This window comes from Sander vitreus, chromosome 13, assembly GCF_031162955.1.
Source record: "Sander vitreus isolate 19-12246 chromosome 13, sanVit1, whole genome shotgun sequence".
NCBI classification, from domain to species: Eukaryota; Metazoa; Chordata; class Actinopteri; order Perciformes; family Percidae; genus Sander; species Sander vitreus.
This window is the reverse complement of record NC_135867.1, coordinates 14995606-15017432: the sequence shown is the minus strand read 5'-3', so window position 1 is coordinate 15017432 and position 21827 is coordinate 14995606. Positions and strand designations below refer to the sequence as shown.

General features: G+C 39.4%; 1 protein-coding gene across 2 annotated transcripts in view; it reads right to left on the bottom strand.

The window, feature by feature from the left end:
- Positions 1-5368: 5368 nt before the first annotated feature.
- The window catches only part of grik1a (glutamate receptor, ionotropic, kainate 1a), a 31036-nt gene continuing 14577 nt past the window's right edge, over positions 5369-21827 (bottom strand). Inside the window, exons 9-16 of one of the 2 annotated variants that reach the window (XM_078265717.1) lie at positions 18828-18944; positions 18151-18354; positions 16019-16242; positions 15218-15336; positions 13311-13528; positions 11682-11907; positions 9044-9294; positions 5369-5853 (exon numbers count right to left, since the gene is read on the bottom strand). In XM_078265717.1, coding sequence (XP_078121843.1) covers positions 5686-5853; positions 9044-9294; positions 11682-11907; positions 13311-13528; positions 15218-15336; positions 16019-16242; positions 18151-18354; positions 18828-18944 — 1527 coding nt within the window. In that variant the 3' untranslated portion in view covers positions 5369-5685. Of the gene's footprint in view, positions 5854-8118; positions 8270-9043; positions 9295-11681; positions 11908-13310; positions 13529-15217; positions 15337-16018; positions 16243-18150; positions 18355-18827; positions 18945-21827 lie in introns of those variants that run through there. The other variant, XM_078265718.1, reaches the window with a different exon arrangement.

The following is a 21827-nucleotide window of genomic DNA, read 5'->3' as shown; positions in this document are numbered from 1 at the left end:
TGATTAATCCAAACCTAGGAAAGTATGGCGGACCTTATGAAAACACACACACACACACACACACACACACACACACACACACACAAACGCGCGCACACACACACACACACACACACACACACACACACACACACACACACACACACACACACACACACACACACACACACACACACACAACCACCAGTTTCATCATGCATTTAGAGTTGCAGTGGGATTACTGTAAATAATTAGGGATCTTTGACAGACTGGCTCTGAGGTCTGGGTTTTGTATGCCCCTTTCCTATGTAGGTAGGCTTTTTATATTAGGGCATTTGCCTGCTTTAACCCCGGTAAACCCTCTGTCTCATACATAACATACCTCAATGACCTTCTACACCAGCAAATAAGCACTTTTTTAATGAATGTCTTTCTCAGTTGTTAGAAAAGGGTTAAAAGGTCAATTTTTGAAGAATCAAAACATCCCTACTGATAGTGTCAAAAGATGACATTATAGGTGGAATAGCCTAATAGTGCACATATTGTATGCTATAAAATCTATAATGATGGAGTTTATTACATAGCCTACATATGGGCTATCTCTAACTGAAAATGACCCATCTGGGCCAACAGGGCATTGTTACCTGAAGAAGCACGAGCTCGACCCAGGAAATTCCGTATAATAAAGTTTAAAATCAGGTCCTCAATATTGATTGTTGTGTGTTCCCCGTCGGAACACCGCTGAGGTCTCTTCAGAAAAAGCACAAATCGTCTCTCAGCCTTTGCATGGTACAATTATCGATCCAAAAGTTGACCTCCACTTCCCTCTTGAGACTCCCAACTATATTGTTTTGTATTCAAAAGTTTTCCAACATAGTCAAGGCGTCCACTACAATGGTGTCAGTCAAAGGCTCTCCAGCAGCTCAAGTTTGCGTGGGCATGGACATGTTATCCACGGACTGCAGCCACGCGGCGAAGAGCAACACAACAGGGCGCAGGGACTGGAGGAATGCCGTCCGCTGTCCCCCTGTGGCGGCCCGGGCCCAATTAAATGTCTCAGATGACATGACTTTAGCCCGCAAAAATGCCCATAGCTGCAGCACTGTTTTGAGTGACACGGTCATGCCGCTGGGATGGTCTTTGGCTTTGCAATAGCTGGGCAATGAGATAGTTGCTCAGAATGAACATCTCATGCTATTATAGCTCTGGGGAAAGAAATGGAGCATCCCAGTCTGTTTATCTTTTGGGGGGTCGTTTTGGCAATTAAGTGCAAGAACACCTTAACGAACGTTACTTATACTTATACCTAAGGGGAGTTTCTTGCAGTACATAGGCTACATCAATTAGGCTACTGTGATTCAGGCACTTAACCTTTTATTTAATTTTTTTTACTTTTTAAAGGGAATTTATCCATGGGTTAGTTTACTCATCACAAGAGTACTACTTAGCCTGTGAAAACTATAAGCCTATCTGTGGCTCTGGAGTCTGAAAAAATAACCCCGATGATGTCATCAGTCTAAAAAAAAAAACCCTGATGATGCCATCAGTCTGAAAAAAAAACCTGATTCAGGATTCAGACCTATTTTTTTTTTTTTAACAAAAAGACTTACAACCTGTGGGTGTGGAGATTGATATGTTGGGCATTTCCCAGGCAGGACGGGTCTAATGAAAACACACTATTGAGTTTAATAATGGGAAGAGTAGCATTCTGTGTTTTTGGAGTTTGACCCATAGGACTAAATATCAAGATATCTCCGCCTCTGGTGGTTCATTTTTGACCATTCTTTTTTAAATCTGTCTCTTAAGTCCCCCAACTTCATGGAGGTGCAATACTAAATTGCTACAGTACCCCTTTTTCGATTATAAAACATGTACATGCCTGTTTTTCCTGTATCATCACAGATACTTGTAGCTGTTCAGCAAAAAGCATGTACCAAATTTTGTGTTTTTGATTTATTTTAATAAAGAGTCCATTCCTGGGTTGAGAAAATTATCCAACTTCTTAAGATAAATCACCATTTAAAACCACATTGGATTATCTCAAAAATGCTTCGTCACAAAGCTGAAAAATGGCTATTTTACTTTGCTCGTAAAAACGCTGATGATCTGGAGATTTATTTTTTTCACACAACAACGATGATTTGCATTTGAGCTTCAGTGTCCAGAGTTGCTGAAAAGAAACAACTTATATATACTCTCAACTTGAAACTTGAGTAGGGCATCACAGTCTTCCCTCCATCTGGTCTGTTTATAGGCTGAATGTGCATGACAACAATAATTCATAATAGGCCTAAACATTATAATAATAATGCTAAACTGACCTTATAAGCCATTGAGAATGGATATAAAAGCAAAAAAAGCCCTGCGGTTCTCTGAAAGAATTACTGTTCAGGGTTTCCTCATGTTTTGACTTACTGCAATATTCTGATGTTTTATAACCATGAGGCCAGTTCACCTGCACACCAGCAGATGAGAGCATTGCCCCTGAATTACTTTACAGCCAGGCTATGAGATGGTAGGAGAGAAAGAAAGACACAGAGAGATAAATGATGCTCTGCACCTCCAAGAGCCCTCCTCCTCCTCGTTTGTCTTCATTGACAGGCTGTTGACACAGACCTGCCTTATCAGCCCCAGAGACTGTACATCTCATTGTGATGAATGGGACACACTTAAACGTCTGCCATTCTTTTACGTTGGAGTTACAGTTTAGATTTGAGCCATCTGTATGTACAGTTGAGAGCCTCGTGAAGGGATATGTGAACCAGACGTGACAGGTTTGACAGTTTTATGTGAAAGATACAGTACATAGAGAAGAATTCTAGAAGAAATGTACAAGAGTTCTCTGATGTAAAATGTATTTCTATAATGCAGCTATCCTACAAATGTGCTCTGAATAAATTTAGCCCTATTGAGAGTGTATGTGCTTTGCTGACCATTCCTTTACGTGAATGTAATAAAGGCAATATAGCGCCCATTTTGGACATTAAAACGTCAACAACAGGCTCTTTGAGCTGTCTCTCCATCTTGACGTTTCTGGATTTTTCTCTCAATCTCTTTCTCTTCATCTGTGCAAGAGGTATAAAAGTATGGATCATAATCCCTGACCTTCTTACTGACAGCACAAACAGACAGATGCTACTATCTCTTTATCTTTCCCCATTTCTCTTTTACCTCTCCCACCACCACCAAGGTTGAGGGGTTTTCAGGATCATTGAGACAAATAATAGTTTAGGTATAGTATAGGTGAAAATAACAGGGACATGAACACAGGTGAAGACAGAAACATTGTCCAACAGCAGAACATTGTTCAGGTCAGGTTATGTTAGGTTAACAAGAAGGAGGAGAGTCCTGCTCAGCCGTGCAGAATGCAGAGGCCAGAGTTGTAATCCATGGCCTCATTCGTGAAGGATTAAATAATGATAAAAAAATATATACTGCCTTTGGTTTTGATTAAGAATTATGGGGTTAGAAGATTAGAGACAACCAAACGCTATTACATTGGACTGAGACCAATCCCAGAATTAATCTGAATACCAAAAAGAGAAAACTCATTACATGAAGAGATTAAGAAAAGCTTGGTCCAATTCTCTTAGGAGGCACACTATCCACTGAGAGACATGTCACAACAAAACCTCTGACTGAAAAAATTATATCCATTTTGCTCTATCCTCTTCAAAATGTCATTGCATTAGCTGGAAAATGCTAGGTCAGTTTTAAAAGTCCTGACATTATTGATAATGAATTGTATTAAGATGTAATGCTTAGGGTGCTCCATTACCTTCTTCTTTCCATTTTCCACTAGTTAGTTTCTGACCAACTTTAGGAAATGTTGACATTGTCAGTATAATTGTTAGTGTTGAATGATTACTGTATACTCTCAGATTTTACAGATGGTAATACTTCGAAAATGTCAGAATTGCTGGCTTCAGGCTTCTCCAAATAACACATTCCACTAACACAAGGCAGGTACAAGGCAGGTGCAAACTAAAGGGACAAAGGAAGGACAGGAAGTTGATGCTGCTAAAGAGAAGAGTTTAAAGGTTGGGCAAAGAGTTGGCAAATAGACAAAGAGCATGAGTAAACTCTTACATTTATTTTATTTTAATTTAACCTTAGGTCAGCTTCAAAGGACATTAACAATCCTGAGGATTTGGAGAAGCTCTAAATGTAGCATTGAGCCCAGAACACAGTGGAAATGAGAGAGATGTACAAGACTTGTCAATGAAAATATTAATTGATGCTCTCTGCTGCAGAGGGGTAATTGTGCTGCAGCTGCTGAAAAAATATCCACCCCATTCTGATTACCTAAAGTACAGAGGTTTAGGCAAATATGCTGCATACACTGCTGTCAGGCAATGGATCTTCCTGCTTTAAATTTGCAAAAAAGCAAACTTGTTCGAGTTGCGAGTACTGTAAAGGCAAATTGAATGTCTATTAAAAAAAGTTTTGAGGAAACATCTTTCAGCACCTATTTCAATTAGGAGAGACTTAATTTAAGAGCGAAATAAATTCAATGAACGTGGTGCATAATAGGTTGATATGTTAGAGTCTTTGGCGATTAGACTCCATTGCAAATAAAGTTAAATTATAAGGTGTATAGAGGCCATGGATATATAGGAAAATCCCCCCGATGGAGTCCAGACACTGGTGTCGGTGATGAAGGGATAAAGGAAGAGCCTGAAGATCTCGATGCGTGTGATGTGAAACGGGGTTTCTGATGGAGGAAGCCTGGGCGCTTGGAATGATGAGAACTGGAGGAGAATGGGATGGAGGAGGGTCACATCGATTTTGCCTGAATTGACAGCAACAAAGAGTAGAACAGATTTAAAGTTTGAATGCAAAAATGCGACAGCTCATGGAGATTGAGGCAAAATCTGGTTGGTTTAATTGAAAGGATGAAGCATATTCCTGGAACGTTTTATGGGAATGAAAGTTAATAAATGGTTAATATAATCGTTCTGTCTATGGATCATAATCTCATCATAAATTATATTGCACCTAAATCTTCCTGCAGGTAAGCTATATAACTAACAAGCTAATGTTATATAGCATGTAAATAACCTGTGGAGTACTTAAACAGAAGCTTTTTACTTTTTTAACTGCACACATCTACCAGACTGTTTGTGATTTTGAGCTTGAAGGGTATAATATAACAGCAGGTGAGTTCCTGACTTCCCTTAGAGGTCCTCTCTTTTTACTAGCCAGGGTTGGCTCAGCAATCCGCTCTGAAGCTGCTTGTGCTGCATGCCAGTAGGCACACAAAGAAACATGCACACACACTGCTGCCAAAAATGAAAAACAGCAAATCAGTCAAAAGCTTAGAAAATGCAAAAATCTTTTTACTCTGAAAATCAGTGAAGTTGTCATACATTTACACAATGGGTATCTATAAAGTGTGTAGATTCAATTGTGCAAACTGCTCAGAACAGTGAACTACAGTCATGAGGAAACAGAAATGGTTTATGCTATGAGAGAGCTCTCATTCTTGTCATCATCTGTTTTAACATTATTAATGTTGATACAAGGCCAAGACTTTGTAAACTACATCTACATTAGAATGCTTTATGTATAATTCAGTCACATAAAGACAGGCGCGATGAGGGAACAACTTCATATAATTCTGTGGCCCACAAACAAATCTGATGATTTGAGAGCGATCAAGTAGCAGTCTCTGATCCAAGTTCCATCAGTTTTTTTATCCAAGGCTCACGTGCTGGAGTCCCGTCTCGCTCCTTTCCTCTTCGCAGTGCGTTTGGGTTGACAGAGGATGCAAGCTGTCCTTTCTCCACTGTGGGGTCGCAACCTCACCCGGATGCCTTTGTAACACTGCAGGGAGATACCAAACTCCTCCATCAGGGCGCTAAAAGACACGCACTGCCAATGAGAATGACAATTAAAGGCCTGGGTTAAGACACAAATAAAGCTGATTTCCAGTATAGCTATTATGACCTTGAGACCTTGGCCATGAGTTTAATAACTGTGTGAATGTGCTAACATAATTCTTTTTTTACTGCTGCTGCATAATTGGATCAACTAGGGAATTATTGGATAAAGCATTAATTGAAAGCTATAAGTTTAATCCTAAAATAATGAGATTTGATTCAACTTTGCAGGAGCTTGCCTGCAGCTGAATGTGAGCCAGCAGCCAATTACTGAAAGTCAGCACTAAAGTCTGACCAGGCAAACACCAAAAATGACAAAACACACATGAAATGTAAATCTATGTTAAGGAGTGGTAAAAGACCACTCTGTTGTCTCATTCTGAAATCCAGTTACACAGACAAGAGATGAAGGGCAATGTCTGCCGTGCAACAACGTAATGCAAGGAGCTATGAATTCATAATATGGGAATAATTTGAAATTATCAAAGAGAGTGTCATCTAAAATGAGAAGCCTAAGGCTTATTTGATTCTGCAGAATAATACATCGCACTGAACTCATTAACTTCCGATCATGTTTATTTGCCTTTTATTTTGCTCTCCTCCAGAGGGGGTGTTTGCAAAATTTATTTTGCAAATTATCATTCGCAGCATAAAGACATCCCATTTTTATCTATTGATCTTTGCATCCAACGACCATAGAAGGTCTTCCTCTTTCATCCTCAGGCTTTGCCTTCTCAAAAGAATGTGGCTTCCTGCAGGGTTTCCCACGGCTACCTGAAACACTCTGTAACAGTGGGAAAAACCTGGTACCAACCTCAGAGAAAGAGGAGCAAAAACTGCAAGTTGAAATTCATGCATGTTTGGGTCTTGGTAGAACACTGTAAAACATAAACCATACTTATTTAATAGGAACTGAATCAAGTAAGAACTTGAAATGAAATTACTTGTAAAATCCCACATTTAATGTTTCCACTGTAAGCATTTGAGATTCACCTTTGGAAACAACTCCAACCATAGATCTAGTAGTTTACACAATTATCTAATGTATACTTATTTTTACACCCTTTAATAACCTAGTATCAATAATTCTTCATAGTGCTTTATATTTTCTACAACTAACTGAATATTTGCTTGTGTTGTATTTTACATTTTGGAGAAAGATGAATCTTGCGACTAGATGAAAAGGTGAGTCCAGGGGAGCAGGGAAGACCTTGAAAGTCACAATCCCTCTGTGAGCCCATCTATCATGACTTCAGTTTAAATGTCCTGCAGTCAGCAGATGTTATTTAGGAAATTACAAATGTACTTTTGGCTTTGGATATGTGCCAACTCGATAGATTGTTCCATCAGTGTTATCCAAATTTTAGCCAACCAAACCAGTCTACCAACGAGCTTAATGAGGAGAAAAATATTCAAATAACTTTTCCTATCTTTGATTTCCCAGAAGGCATTTACTGCCTCTAAAGTATACACAAATGCCTACTGAGACTTCACTGAATGAAGCAAAACTTGTAGGAAGGCTACTTAAAAAGTCCAAGCAAGAAAACAGCAGGGCAGCACTGCAGAGCTCTGCACTGTTTATATGAACTTAAATGCCACATTTTACAAACTATCCTGAATGTGAATACATGTGTGCTCAAAAGGACACAAACAGGTGACTCACACATTTTATATAATAACTTGCACCTAAAAAAAGTGAGTGAGAGAAGAGTGTTTTTCCTATTCTGTATGTCTAGGCTGTTATTAGTTAAGTGCTCCTTACATGCTATATAACAAAAGCATGCAAATAGGAGGCTTTGCATGCTTTTGTTATGTAGCATGTAAGAAGCATGACAGGAGCATGCACCCCTCACCCCTCAGGGGGTGATCACTTATGAAGCAGAAATGCTTACATGAAAGTGAGATGCATTCTCTTCATAAAACATTCTTCTTAGTTTCTAAGAAAGTAAAGTATATGACTGCTTAAATATAGCCACTTGTACAATATAAAACCACATAGTAATCATAGTATCACTTTGTCATAATTTAACATTGGCCTTTGGACAAAAGGAATACATTTGAGACATTTAACATTTTAGTTGAAACCAGTTCAAACCATTAGTAAAAAGGACATAGTAGTGTGAGCACGAGGGTCAGGTACTGGAGGTAAAATACTAACATAATTGGGATTGGCTGACACAGGTGCAGATATACTGGGGTATTTTCAGCAGGGGGCAGAGAGAAGGACACCTAGTTACAAACCTATCATCTAGTGTGTATGTGTTGTAAATGTGCTGCCATGGCTACTCTGTGTCATCCCCCAGTAGCCTGCCGCTCTCCAGATCAGTAGATAAGGAGGTGCCAGAAGAGAAGGTGGAGCCACGCCGCTGGAACTGACGGGACTGCACCCCATAAAAGAAACAGAAGGCCTGACGCAAGCATGCATAGAAAAAAAAGAATGGAGGAGAAAACACAAAAAAGAAAAACACCAAAGAGATCAAAACAGACATGTAAAAAACAAGTTAAAATGTGACAAAGAACATAAGAACATAGCAAATAAGACAAAAATAAAAAAGCAAGGCAAATCAAAGAAACTAATCATGTGAATGTTATTGTTTTTCCTTCACAGCATCGCCTTTGATCACAGTGTGGAAAGGAATGTTCTTGTTCTGGAAGGCAGATAGAACTGCTGCTTCCGCTAAATAAAACTAATAATAATTAGTCATTTCATTAGCAGACAGAGAAGATGTAACTAAACATTGCGAGTAAGTTCACTAAGTTCAACCCACTGTTTACTAGGACTGTAAGACACTGATAAGTCATAAATCCATCTAGTCACTTTCTTTTTAACAGCAGGAAGTGCGAATATGATTTTGAGTAAATTAATTTTGATCAAGCAAACATCTAACAAGCACTTCCACAGTTAGAAAGTAATAATTACTAAGTGCTAAAGAAAAACTGAACAAAGCATTTTCATCAGTCTCTGAAAATGTGTGTGAGAAGAAATAAGCATAAGTATAATTTTTCTTACAATACTTGTGATTTTAAACAACCTGCAATAAAACCGCATCCTTTGTAAACAATACTTTAAAACAAAGATCTCATTAAGAACGCACGTTTCCTCAGAGCAGATCTGGTAACCTTTAATCCGGTTATTTGTCATCATCACTTGGCCGATGAACAGCAGTTCCTCACCCACTCACCTCCTCTATGTCGGCGTTCCTGCGAGCCTTGTAGATGAACTCTCCAATAGCCACAAACACAGAGAGAACCAGACCAGCAGCGAGGACGATAAAGATACCGCCAATGTTTTCCACGCCCAAAGCATTGGCCTCCTTGTTGTCCTCCTCTGGGCAGCCATTGCCTCTCCACCACTTCTCCTTCATCATGTGCAGCTTCCCTTCCTCCTGCAGCTGAAGGATGGCAATGGTCACTTTATCCCTGTATGGAGACCCTGGCGAGGGAGAAGGCAAATAGAAAAACATTATATACTGACAAAGCATTTATAAATAGCCTACCTTTAAATGCCCCATTATTAAAACAAACCATGGCAGCCCTGCCGAGGCAACCCTCTGTTGACAGTGTTTTATTGAAATGATTCTGTGTTTTCTGTGAAACATATTTCAAGGAAATATGTTACGAGAACAGAATTAATTGTATGTGACAGGAAACATGAATCTACATGTATCTTGACGATATAAAAGTCCAATTTGCGTTTGTAATGTTTATCGTTATTCAAAATCCACTTCAAATAACATCACCGGCTGCAAGCAGACCAGACAATAGGTGAGTGCAGGAGACAGGGATAGGGCCAAGGAGTTAAAGGATATAAACCACTTAATAGTTTTGAGACAGAGGCTAGATCATTCTCCTATTACTATCCTCCAATGACCAATCCAGCTCAGCCCAGGCATAGCTGCATCTGCTCCGAGGGGCATCATCCAGGTATTCTGGCTGGATGTATAAGATAGGGGGTTATGTTCTAACTCATAGGGGTATTTATGTAGTCAACGAAGAAAATACCTGATACACGAAGTTGGGTAATCATTTTAATTACAATCATTTTCTGGAGGTTTAAATTGGTGGGGTCAAATTGCCCCCAAGGATAAAAGATGTTAGTAAATTGTAAGGATAACAGGAGGGTTAAGCTTTAACCTACACCTGTACAGAGTCCCTGGGCTGTGGAAACCATCTTGCCAAACACACCAAACAACTAAAAAAAGCCATATGTTAATTGGAGGGGAAAAGTCATCACTGGACACCCTGCACTTTGCCTAGCAGCTAGACTGTGGTGAAGAATGGCATGCTTTACATCATGTTTTTTGATTTGGATTTAATGCTATATCACGTGCCCTGCTCTGGATACAGTCAGCCACAATATGTACCAGGTGCATGACAAGCTGTCACCTATCTCACATCTTGTTCACCCTTCACATCTCTGTCATCAACTCAAGCTTGCTAGTTCTTGTGGCTTGCACCAGCAGGAAAAAGAGGGCTGGATACAGACAAATGATGAGGGCTGAACCACCTGCAGCTCAACATCAAACTTGACTGGATGAGCAACTCAACTGCCCTCTACAATAGTGCCAACTGAACTTTCTGAAGAGGATCTGGTCATTTGCCATATGCAGTCCTATGCTGCAGATACTCGTTTACTCTACCGCCTGATTGGTTCAGGGTGAGAGCTGAAAACCCTAGAATCAACATGCTCATAAGGAAGGTCGGCTTGCTGGTGCGAGTGGAACTTGGGTCTCTGACGGAGGTGCGTCAAACTACAGAGGTAATGGCTCTCACCCCCTGCATGCCATCCTTACGTTTGCTTGAATCCTACAGAAAGTCCTTTGTTTCTGTGGCCATCAAACTGTACAACTCCTCCCCCTGCTGCTGGGAGGAGAGCCTTGCAACCTTTGACTTTTGGCTTTTGTTTAACATTACATTTTTCTTGTATATCATTTTATTCATGATTGCACTTCTTACACTTTTACACTGCACCTTCCTCTGTTATAAATTCATATGAGTAATCCTTTGTATGATTATTTCCTTTAGGATACATATTGTTTTATCTAACCAAAGAATAGAGTTGATAAAAGAGGTAATCATTGCTATGTAATAATATAGAGTATTTAGTTGTCACAGATACTGACAGCCAGTGAACATCTCACGGTAATCATAGAAATGAAATAAATGGGGGTGGCCCCACCTGCCTTAACTCCATTGTTGTGCCCATACCATACATTTAAATGCATGCCCTGTACTTGCCAACTTATACATATGTGGAAAATGTTATTGGTGAAGATAGGTTATGCTCAGCTAAACCACTCCAGCTTAAAAATATATTTTTAAAATATATTTTAACTGGCTCTACTTTTTTTTTTACATCTCGAGAGGAAAAGAGAAAACACAAGCGAGACACAAGATGTTAAGGCCAGCTTAAGTAAACATCGACTGCAGGCATGGTCCAGCAGGTTGACTTGCTTCCAATTAAAGTTCTTAATCCAGAAAACTGGCCTGAAACCTTGCAAACATTTGCAGTGAACAGCTGGCAGATCTTTTGGATGGACTTGTATTTGCATGGGGATACAGGATAGCAGCTCTGTACTCCTAAAGAATGAAAATTCTAAATAAATCAAAGTCAAGACATTTGGTCTCATTTTCAATATAATGTGGAGTTTCTTGCAAGCATTGCTCCATTACAATAACAAGACATTACAACGTGATAGTGCTTTCTTGATCAACAGTTCTTTGGGGCTTTTCATTCTCCACTGACAAAGATGGTGGAGATGGTGGTATAGACATATTTTCCTCCACGTTTACAATCTCTTACATTGTCATTCTTCTTACCGATAGGTGTTCCCACTCCGTAGCCCTTGGAGTCGATGAGACCTCCAATCTGTGTGAGGTTGCAGTTTCTCTGGCTGATGTACTCAATGCTGGTGGACTCCATCAGCATGGCGTAGTCTGTTGTCAGAACCCGAGTGATGCCTTCTCTGTTGTTCTTAACCAATGCAGTGTTTTTCCTGCTGCTCATAAACGCCCACATCTTCTCATAGGTTGAGATCTTTGATTTCTGCCAAAGGAGCCAAACAGGCAAAATTTGGTAAGAAGCATTTGTACTCTGTACTGTGTGTGTGTGTGTGTGTGTGTGTGTGTGTGTGTGTGTGTGTGTGTGTGTGTGTGTGTGTGTGTGTGTGCCATATATGTACTATATTTACATTATATAAATATATATATTATATTAAATATTATAAACACATACGTTTAAGAGCAGATCTATCTTTGAGAGTGCGTATTGTGTATATGTGTGTGTGTGTGTGTGTGTGTGTGTGTGTGTGTGTGTGTGTGTGTGTGTGTGTGTGTGTGTGTCAGAGAAAATGGGCCAGCTGTGTTCTAAATCTCCTAAAGCTGATTCAATTTGTTCGAGCCATCAACACAGCCTGCTTCTTCCTATCCAGGGAGCCGTAATCACTAGCTGCAATCTGGGAGGATAAAGCACTGCATGGATCACCCCTGCTGAGCCACCAGGATCCAAGGGGAGTGGGTGGTGTTGAGAGAAGGAAGTGACAGTCCTGCTTGGGGACATTGGTACATCGATATATTATATAATACAAACTAACAAGTTAACATATGTTTAACTTCAATACAGACACCCCAAAATGTAAATGTGAAGTCATCCTTATATGCATCTTCTCCACTTCTCATCATAAACTCACCTCTTGATGCATCTGTGTTGCCTTTCATTAAAGTAAATGTCTTTTTCTCTGCTTCAGTCTTTCAATTTTTTTCTTTTTCATGTGATGTTTGGCAAATATACAGGATGATGGAGGGACATCTCCAGCTGAGAAAACCCCTAATGACTCTGATTTTATGGAAGTGAAGGTTCTAATCTAAAGGTAGGGCAGATATGACAGAATACAAAGTAACTATTTTGTGAATTTACTCAAATGACCAGACAGGAGTACTACAACTACAGTAACTAGTAACTCAAATTTATCAGAGATGAGCACACACACTTTTGAGACTATGATGTCCAGAGGTTGATATTAATATTAGTTCATGTGGTATTAAGTCACCTGAGCTATTTGTGTTGTATATTTAAATACAAAAACACAGCATAATTTGATCACATAATTTAGGATTACAGGTGTCAGAAGTCTTGAACTAATTTGAAATGAGAAACATGCATGTTCTTGGTTTTACTAAAAGACAAACATTTCATTTAAGAAGGGGATATTTAAATTAAGGATTGTATGCATTTAATTTGTGGAAATTATATTTATTATATATATGGATGAGGGCTTTATTTAGACCTGCTGCAATACTTATTAAATTCACAAATTTGAATAATATAATTTGACAGTATCTACAACTTAAAAAAAAAAGTAAACAGTCACTTCTGCATAGTAATTTCAACTATTATTTGTTCTGCTTTGATAAGGGTACAACGTAACTAACAGCCTACACCAGTTGTACCTTGAAGAAGGTCATGGTGGATCCATCCCTTACTGCCCCATATTCAATCCTGGTCTGCTTCGCCAGGTCGTCTGCTGAGTCGATTGGCGCGTCCATTCGTTCCACAGTAAGGAAGGCAGCCAAGTTGGCCGTGTAGGAGGAGATGATGATTAAGGTAAAGAACCACCAGATACCCCCAACTATACGAGTGGACAGAGCCTTAGGCATCAACTCCGAGCCTGGAAGCACAGCAATTGGGGACAAAAGGTTAAAAAGCTTAAATCAGTATGTGACAACCACAATGGTAAGAAGTGCAGTTTGTGTGTGTACTACTGTATGTGTAGATGCTCTATAAACAAAAACAAAAAAAGCATCTATATTCTTCCAAAGCAAAGTCAAATACCCTGGTCCAAATGGGGTTATCATAACAACTGGATTCACACCAGAGCTCCAATTGGTTTTCACCTCAGCCCTAAATAATAAATCTGTCTACACAAAAAATAAGATCAATGTGAAAAAGCAGACCTTATAAAGCTTCAAAAAAACAAATGTGAGGGACAAAAGAAAGCTGAATACAAAGCAAATGAGGGAACATATGCCCAAAACATAATGAAACATAACATTGAAAAAGCAGAATGAGAAGAATCTTTTCCTCTCTGTGCAGAGAGAAGCAATGACAACAGATGTGTGTGATTTGAAGAACACATTTAACACATTTTATTTGCCAGAAACATTTGTGCCTTTTTTTCTACTTGTTTCACTTGGAACTACGCTTTTAGGGTAAAACACAGATGCTGGAGGGTTGGTTTTACAGCCATGTATTTAAGGTAGTAGACAGCCATGTACTAAGGTAGTCGTTAAGCTACTCTCAAAAACAGCATCCCACAGAAAGCTCAAGGCCACCAAACACTTGCTTGTCTCTTCCTTTATCAGTACTGTTGCATTGCTTAAGAACTGATACATTTGACAAATATAGCTTGCTGTCAGCATAATCCTACATTTGTATCTGCATCACTATTATGTTGTGGACTGGTGTTATTGGCCATCCAATCAGGCATGTCGGACTTATCCTGCCCAAATCTCCTGCCTGGAGGGAGGTTAAGTCCCAACGAAGTGCAAATGATTGTTATTACAGGGTATGGTTGCAATTAATGGGGAATGGATCCAGGCTACATGAAAAGGGCATTCACAGAAAATAGGAGACAGATATTGATGTTTTGAATTAAACAGCTTAGAGCAGAGTTTACAATGTCAGTACAGTCTTTACTGCTGTAAAGGGAGTTATTTAGACAGCATTGCAGTTGCACTCTCTGCTATTAGTAAGCCTCTAAACCTGCAATAATTGATTTTGTTAGTGTTTCTGACCATCTGACAAATTTAAGTCCAATATTTAATCTCCTTTAGCTCAGATATGGTCTCTACTTAAACTCCTGAGGGAAATACCTGTTATGTTAGCTGCTAAATGCTCCACTATGTCACCAGCTAGTCAATGACTTAGTCTGTCTGCTGTTTGTTGCTGGGTAAGGTAGCGCACAGTGGGTTATGTCAAAGATTTGTAGTTAAAAACAGCTGCCTACTGCGACCAAAACCAACACTGGTGAGAACGGTGAGAGTGAACCAATAAATAAAAATAGTGAAGTTGTGGGCCTGAATACCAAAACAAGCTAAAAAACGCTATAAAGTTACATGATCGTCACTAGGAGCAACCGAGACTGTCCTCCCAAGAAGAACAGCAGCATCAGTCGTTTCAGCAAGTGTCCCAAAATGTTTATGTTCAAGTGACAATCAGAAAACGCTTCTACAGTAGAGGGCATGGACAAACAATGTTGGAGAACTTTTTGGAGCAACCCCTTTCACATACAGGTAAACAATCCATTGTTAGTATAAAACATATTGATAATGATTGCTTTAACTTTGACCCAAAATACCTTGCCGCATGAGAGCTCCGACACCAAACCAGAAACTGTTGAGTAAAGTGAAATTGTTCTGTATTAGAGTCGAGGACGGGTTACATGGATGTGGGTTGTACCACTCGTACGGAGTAAATCTGCAAGACAATAAAAGAACAGAGAGAAAAAGAGATGAAAGGAAATTCCAATATTAGAAGGAAAGATGGAAAATCTAAACAAGAAAAACCTCCTCTATGTAATGTAGCTAGTCTGCATGGGGGGGGGGGGCACACTGACAACAAACTTCACTTCACTTTCCAGTTTATCTACATCACAATCTACATGGTCCACATTGATTTGCATTTTGATTTTTACAAAAATATATCTCAGTTAGGATTGCTAGGTGCAACCCGCTGGAAGGGGGTTTTACACACTACCTGAGAGGGAGCTGATGTGCGAGCTCGCAATTACTTTGCACAATGAAAGCCAATCTGGCAGTTGACAGGCGTTTGGTTATTTTAGAATAGCAATGGAAGATTAGAAATTTCCTGAAGTACAGACATGCTAATTATTCCAGACTATTTGTGATTCTTGTCGTGTGAATTTGATACCATGAGCCATAACTCAATGCTCAGTGCTGGCACCATCTCGCAGTTTTCTTGTCCGTTGCACTTTAAAATGATTAACAAAAGAGCTTGTGGTAAAGCTGACCCTGGCTCTGGACAGCTCAGTAAGCAGTTCCCATCTAGCCTATATATCCGACAGTATACATTCAGCAACACATTTTTCTATCCCATCATACATCATCTTATTATCCCAAGCATCTATCCACCCTCTTACCTGGCAATCACAAAGAGCACACAGCTAACTCCTGTGCAGGCTAGCAGCACGTACATCCAGATGTCCGGAGACAGGGGATTAAGGAAGGAGAACACGCCCGGATTGGTGCCATTAGGTTTTCGGTAGAGGATGCTGATACCTAAGGTCATGAAGGGCTTGGAGAAGTCGATGACTTTCTCTCGAACGTATGTGATGGTCAAGGGGGCCACAGCAAGGTCTGCAACCTTGAAAAGCCAAAAGACAAAGTAAGATACTACAGGGAGAATGATTTCTGCTCAAAGTTACATATGGCTTCTTCTGGTATTTATTTCTATTCATACAAATGTCTGTGTATCAATATCCCAACAACATATAAACCTTATTAAAGTTTTGTATTCTTCCCAACAATAATCTCTTATATTGAATAAATTAATAATACAAAACAATATAATGCTACAAAAGTATTATAAAGCTATAAGGGTTTAATGGAGATTTATATCTTCCTTTGTTCTCCCTTTCTTGGTGATAGAGTATGAGTGGCTTCATTAAACCAATCAGTGTCAAACGTCATGTGAAAGAATTTCAGTGCTATTTATATGTAAATGTTAAATGTATTCATAATTTATAACCATGTTCAACCTGTTCATATAGCCAGAGGCTAAGTCTATTGATTATACAATACTGTACCTCCTATTGATCAGGCTTTGTTACCGTCTGTGAACTTAATTATGCTCTACACATTACGACCCTATAGGTGCAGAGCAGATTCATGAAGCGGTGGACCTTTAATTCATTTTTGATACAGCAATCAAAACTTCACCTTAGTCATGATGAAAAGTAACTAAGTACATTTACGCAAGGTCTGGGGTACTTGTACTTTACTTGAGTATTTCCATTTTATGCGACTTTATACTTCTGCTCCACTACATTTTATTGCCAGCTAGAGTTACTGCATACTTTTCAGATTAATTATTTTTGCTTATAAAATACAATACATTGTTAAACCAGTGGTCCCCAACCTTTTTGGCTTGTGAACTCTACAAGCCAAGAGTCCAGATGTATATATGTAATATATGAGTTGTTAGCAGTTCCACCAAAGAGAGAGAGAGAGATTTATCTATCAAATATTTCACAAAAAAAGCTAGTTAGACATTAGTCCAAAAAAGAAATACATATTTGTTTGACAGCAATTACCCCATAATCATCTCACAACCTCTCAGATTTATTTGATGGCCCTTAAAGACCCTTTTACAGTCGCCGCACCCGACCTGGCGCGCGCCAGTGTGACGTCAAAATGACGTAGATCTCGCTGGCGTGCCAGGATTTTAAGCACGGGACCAGAGGTTGTGCACCACTCTATTTTATTCAGCGGCGCACGACAAAGCGGAAACAGGAAGCATGGACGAGTTTGAGGGCAATCGGATGCCAGGACTCTCAGAGTGACTGCAAGTCTCTATTTTATGGTGAATGAAAGACTTGATCCGACTAAGTAGGTAATCGAATCAAATCGGAACACTGACGTTTATTCTTCTTCTAGTCCGTAGAAATAGCAAAGTCGGTAGCCTTTCCTCATTAGCGCCACCTCTGTTCAGGAGAAGACTGCAACTAGTGTCGCAACCACCACGCGCGAGTAGAAATAGTTACAGCACTCCCATGATGTCACATTGGCGCACGACAGATCGGGTACAGTGAGTATACCGGACGCCTTAGAGGGGCCGGACCCCCAGGTTGGGAACCACTGGACTAAACTAGCTTTAGAAAGTATTTAAAACAGTAAATTACAAACAACATAAACATAAAATAAACATGCATTAATCTACTAATGTCATATATATTTTTTAAAGATCAGTTAGATGGGACATTTATCTGCAGAGTGAGTATTTTTACGTTTGATACTTGAAGTACATTTTGCTAATAATACCTCTGAAATTTTACTTAAGTAGGATTTTAAATGCAAGATTTTTCCATTGTGGTACTGGTACTTCTACTTATGTATCTAAATACTTTTTCTACCACTGAGAATAGGTTATCATGGTGGCCACCTTCATGAAGAAAAACCAGGGTTATGCCCAAATGTCGCTCCCAAAATACCTCCTGGCTGACTAACATCCCTGTGAACAGAAACTCCTGCAGTCTGACTGCTGTTAACTCACGTGGTCTATCAGCTCCCGCACCATCCCGTTCCACTCTCCCTTGTCATTCTGGGCTCCGTATTTCCCATCAGCCACCAATCTGACTTCATACGTGAAGCCCAAGATGTTGGAGAGCTCTTTCAAAAGGTCCAGACAGTAACCCTCGAAACGATCATTTCCAATTAGCTCCTTGTCGGACTTTTTCTGCATCACATATGGATTTTCCTGTACAGCAAAAGAAAATGCTCTATTTCACTGTTTTCAAGCATTTCCTAATTCAGATTCAATCATTTCTATGCTAAGTGCTAAGTTAAAGGGAACTGAATTCGGGGTTCACTACTTCATCACGTCTCAGAGTTTATAATCCGTAGATGAGTGGCAAAATGTCCAAACAGCAAATCCAGTTGTGTTTAAATAAATGGGTCTGAATATTCTATGACTTTGAAGACTAAGAACCTACTTAAATATATTTTCTTCTAGGATACATTTTCTCTGTGTACAAGTATGGCCTGTGAGCATAACTAATAATAATACAAATTCAAACTATCCAGTTCAATTTTCCTCTCCTTCACACCCCTCTCTTCCCTTTCCCTTCTCATTGTATTTTCCTTTGTTGTCCCCCTATCTGCGCTCTACACATCCCATATGCACTCCCCTCCTTCTCCCTATGCTGTCCTCTGTTTAACCTTCCTCCTCACCAGTATTGTGGTGACAATAAGAGTCCTGTTAGCCAGAGAGTCTGTCACATTGTTATTCTTGTCTCGGCTGGACTTCTCCGTCAGGTTCATACCCCTGTATGAGTTCCACACAGCAATCTGAAAAAGCAAATGGAAAAGGCATTTTTTTTCTTTGATCAGAAAAGGTACTAAGGAAGACAAGTGTATAGATATTGACTTCCCTAGGCTTTATTTGGATAATTAATGATCATTGACACTCGTTGCTGCATTAAAGGAAAACAGCTGATTGATTATTCTTATTATAGGCCGACACCAATAATACAAAGCCCGATTTAGTCTCTAAGTCTTAACAGGAAACTAGTAACTGCTCAGATACACTGCATGTTAAGAATTTTCCCGAATCGTCGAACAGAAAAATTTGAAAGTAGAGGTTAAAAGACTTGACACTCCTGGCTCATTTTCAGCATTGTGGATATAGACTAGTTGAAGCCCTACTTAAATATGATGGTGAGGATTTGGATATCACACCAGCAAGGACAGTATGAATGAAGAAGGGCAGGATCAGACAGGAGGGGATAGAGGAAGACATGGTGTCTGCTCTCCATACTGTCACAGTAACTTGTGTCTAGTTCATCGTACCAGGCGGTATAATCCAGACAGTTATCAGATTAGAAACTGGCATCTGGCATCTGGGTTTTGACCCTTCCAAATCCCTTCACTGGTTAAGAGCTGATCAAAGGTCAAGTGGGCTCCTGACATTGATGCAATAAAGTTAAGTGCATTAAATGATGAAGCTTTATTGGAAATAGAAGTGAAGCTTTCGACCTTAAAATTAAGTCTGTGAACAAAAAGTAATGCGTTGGTATGGTATTTTTAGTCAGAAACAATGGCATTCACTGCGTAAGAGGATGAGTAGTAGTGAATGAATCGGTACATCTTATTAAACTGAGCACTATAGAAGGAACAGTCTTATTTTTCACAATTTATTTTGCAGAAAGGGTTATGTAGGATTACCTGTTGGAACAGATAAAATGCTTTTCACTCCCCATTACATTTTATTTGATTCTGTTCACCCAGTCAGACAGACAGAAAATGTGCTCACGTACAACCTTGCTAAAAGCACTCTATATCTACAGCGTGGCACTTTCGCAAGGGTCCATAACTCTTCTTATCTCTGGACAGCTGCAGATGAGGAACACAATGGGGTTGGATTTAATTTAATTGTATTGTCCTTAATCTTAAAGATAAATGGGCCGAGTGAGAACAATATTTTTGTGGAAGTGTGGAAGGTATTTTCGTCTCAGATTGTGAGGTTTCACATAATCTAGCTCATGTTGTATGTTATTTTGGAAAACATTATTCTCTGTGAAATATCAACTACACAATTAGTCAGTTTAAGTAATAAAGTAATCTGACCAAGCCAATGAAATCAATGCTAAAATATAGCCTAGGACAACTGCACGTCATACAGTCATCATCTTTTAAACCTCTAAATCAAGGATTTACTGTGTAGCCTCACAAATGTATCGTGCGTACCAGAGCAGCTCCCAACAACAAAGTGTCCAATAAAAACTGACAGAAATTCTCTCTCATACGCTGGGAGTAAAATGTTATCTATGAATCCTAAAGCTCATCTCCATCCAGAACCAAATCAGACTGGAAAACCACAGAGCAGGAGACATACTAAGCCAGGCCAAGAAAGCTGAGAGGGGGAAAAAAACAACTTATTTCCAGAAAGTCAACAACTTTAAAAGAAAATATTTTATTTCCTGGGAGACTCTCACTTTGTTTAGTCCTATCATCCTCTTCAAAGTGTATTTAACACTCCAGTGCCCAAGAACTAAGACGACTGCAACGGACTGATAATTCATTTTTCATGTACATAAAGTCAAGCGTTTTATGGGATGTGCTTACCATGTTGTGGTATTTCCTCTGAGGGGAGGCTTTGAGGGCTAAAGGTACTGAATAAAATTAAAATTACAGTATAAATCACTGCTTCTGCACCTTGACAGCTGCTGCTTCAATACCTGCCTGTCTGACAACTGAGACAGACTGAGAGGAAGAACTTCTGATAGTAAACTATGAGTTTGAGGGGACATATATATATATATGAATAAACATATTTTCTTTTACTCATCAAAAATTTGGTCTCAAGCTAATAAGTAGAGGTAGTAAAGTAAATAATATTTAATCTGCACTTTAGTATTAACAGCATATTTTGTGAGACTAAATGAAGAGATTAGGAACAAAGCTAACTTACTTTGGCTTCGAAAGAATGATTTGATAAAAACAAGGTTGATTTGATACACAATCTTTAACAATCGCATTGGGGTGAGCATTCAACTTGTGCACTGGTCTCAATCTGCTCCTCTTGCAGGAAGTCTCCTCTGCCAACTGGATCCCTCTTGGCTGCAATTAAGTACTGCTAGTGTGTATGATTTCCATGAAAGTATGAAGGCAGTCTAATAGCGAAGCACATTATAAGTAGTGGAATGACATGTCTCTGCAAAAGTGAAGGATCGGTAGGATAAATTCCCCTACACCAAGTGAAATTACAGGACTTCTTACTTCTTATGGAGGTACTGTTATGTCTACCTAAACATAAAGGTAGATTGATAAAGTTTTGCAAGTGTCAGAGCAATGCCTTGACCCAAATATGGGGAAAACTGAAATGTCAAGTACATGGCATTGCTGTACACAAAATCAGTATAGAGAAACCGGGTTGACAAGGCAAGGAACTGGGAGGTGCGTGGCATACGGAGTGAGAAAAAAGAGGTAAGAAGGGGGGCGAACAACAAAGGCTTGAACCAAACGTGGTACTGGTACAAACCTTGATCCACCTTTTCGTGAGGCGACTTCCGCCCTCCACAATACCCTTTTGAAAATGTGAAGAGGGCAACATGAAGCATAGACAGTGTGGGAAGAAATAATCAGTTGTTGCAGCATTAATATTCATGACCGGACACATTCAAACTAAAAAATAAATGTGTGGGTGGATTATGGGAAACAAAATCTCTACAG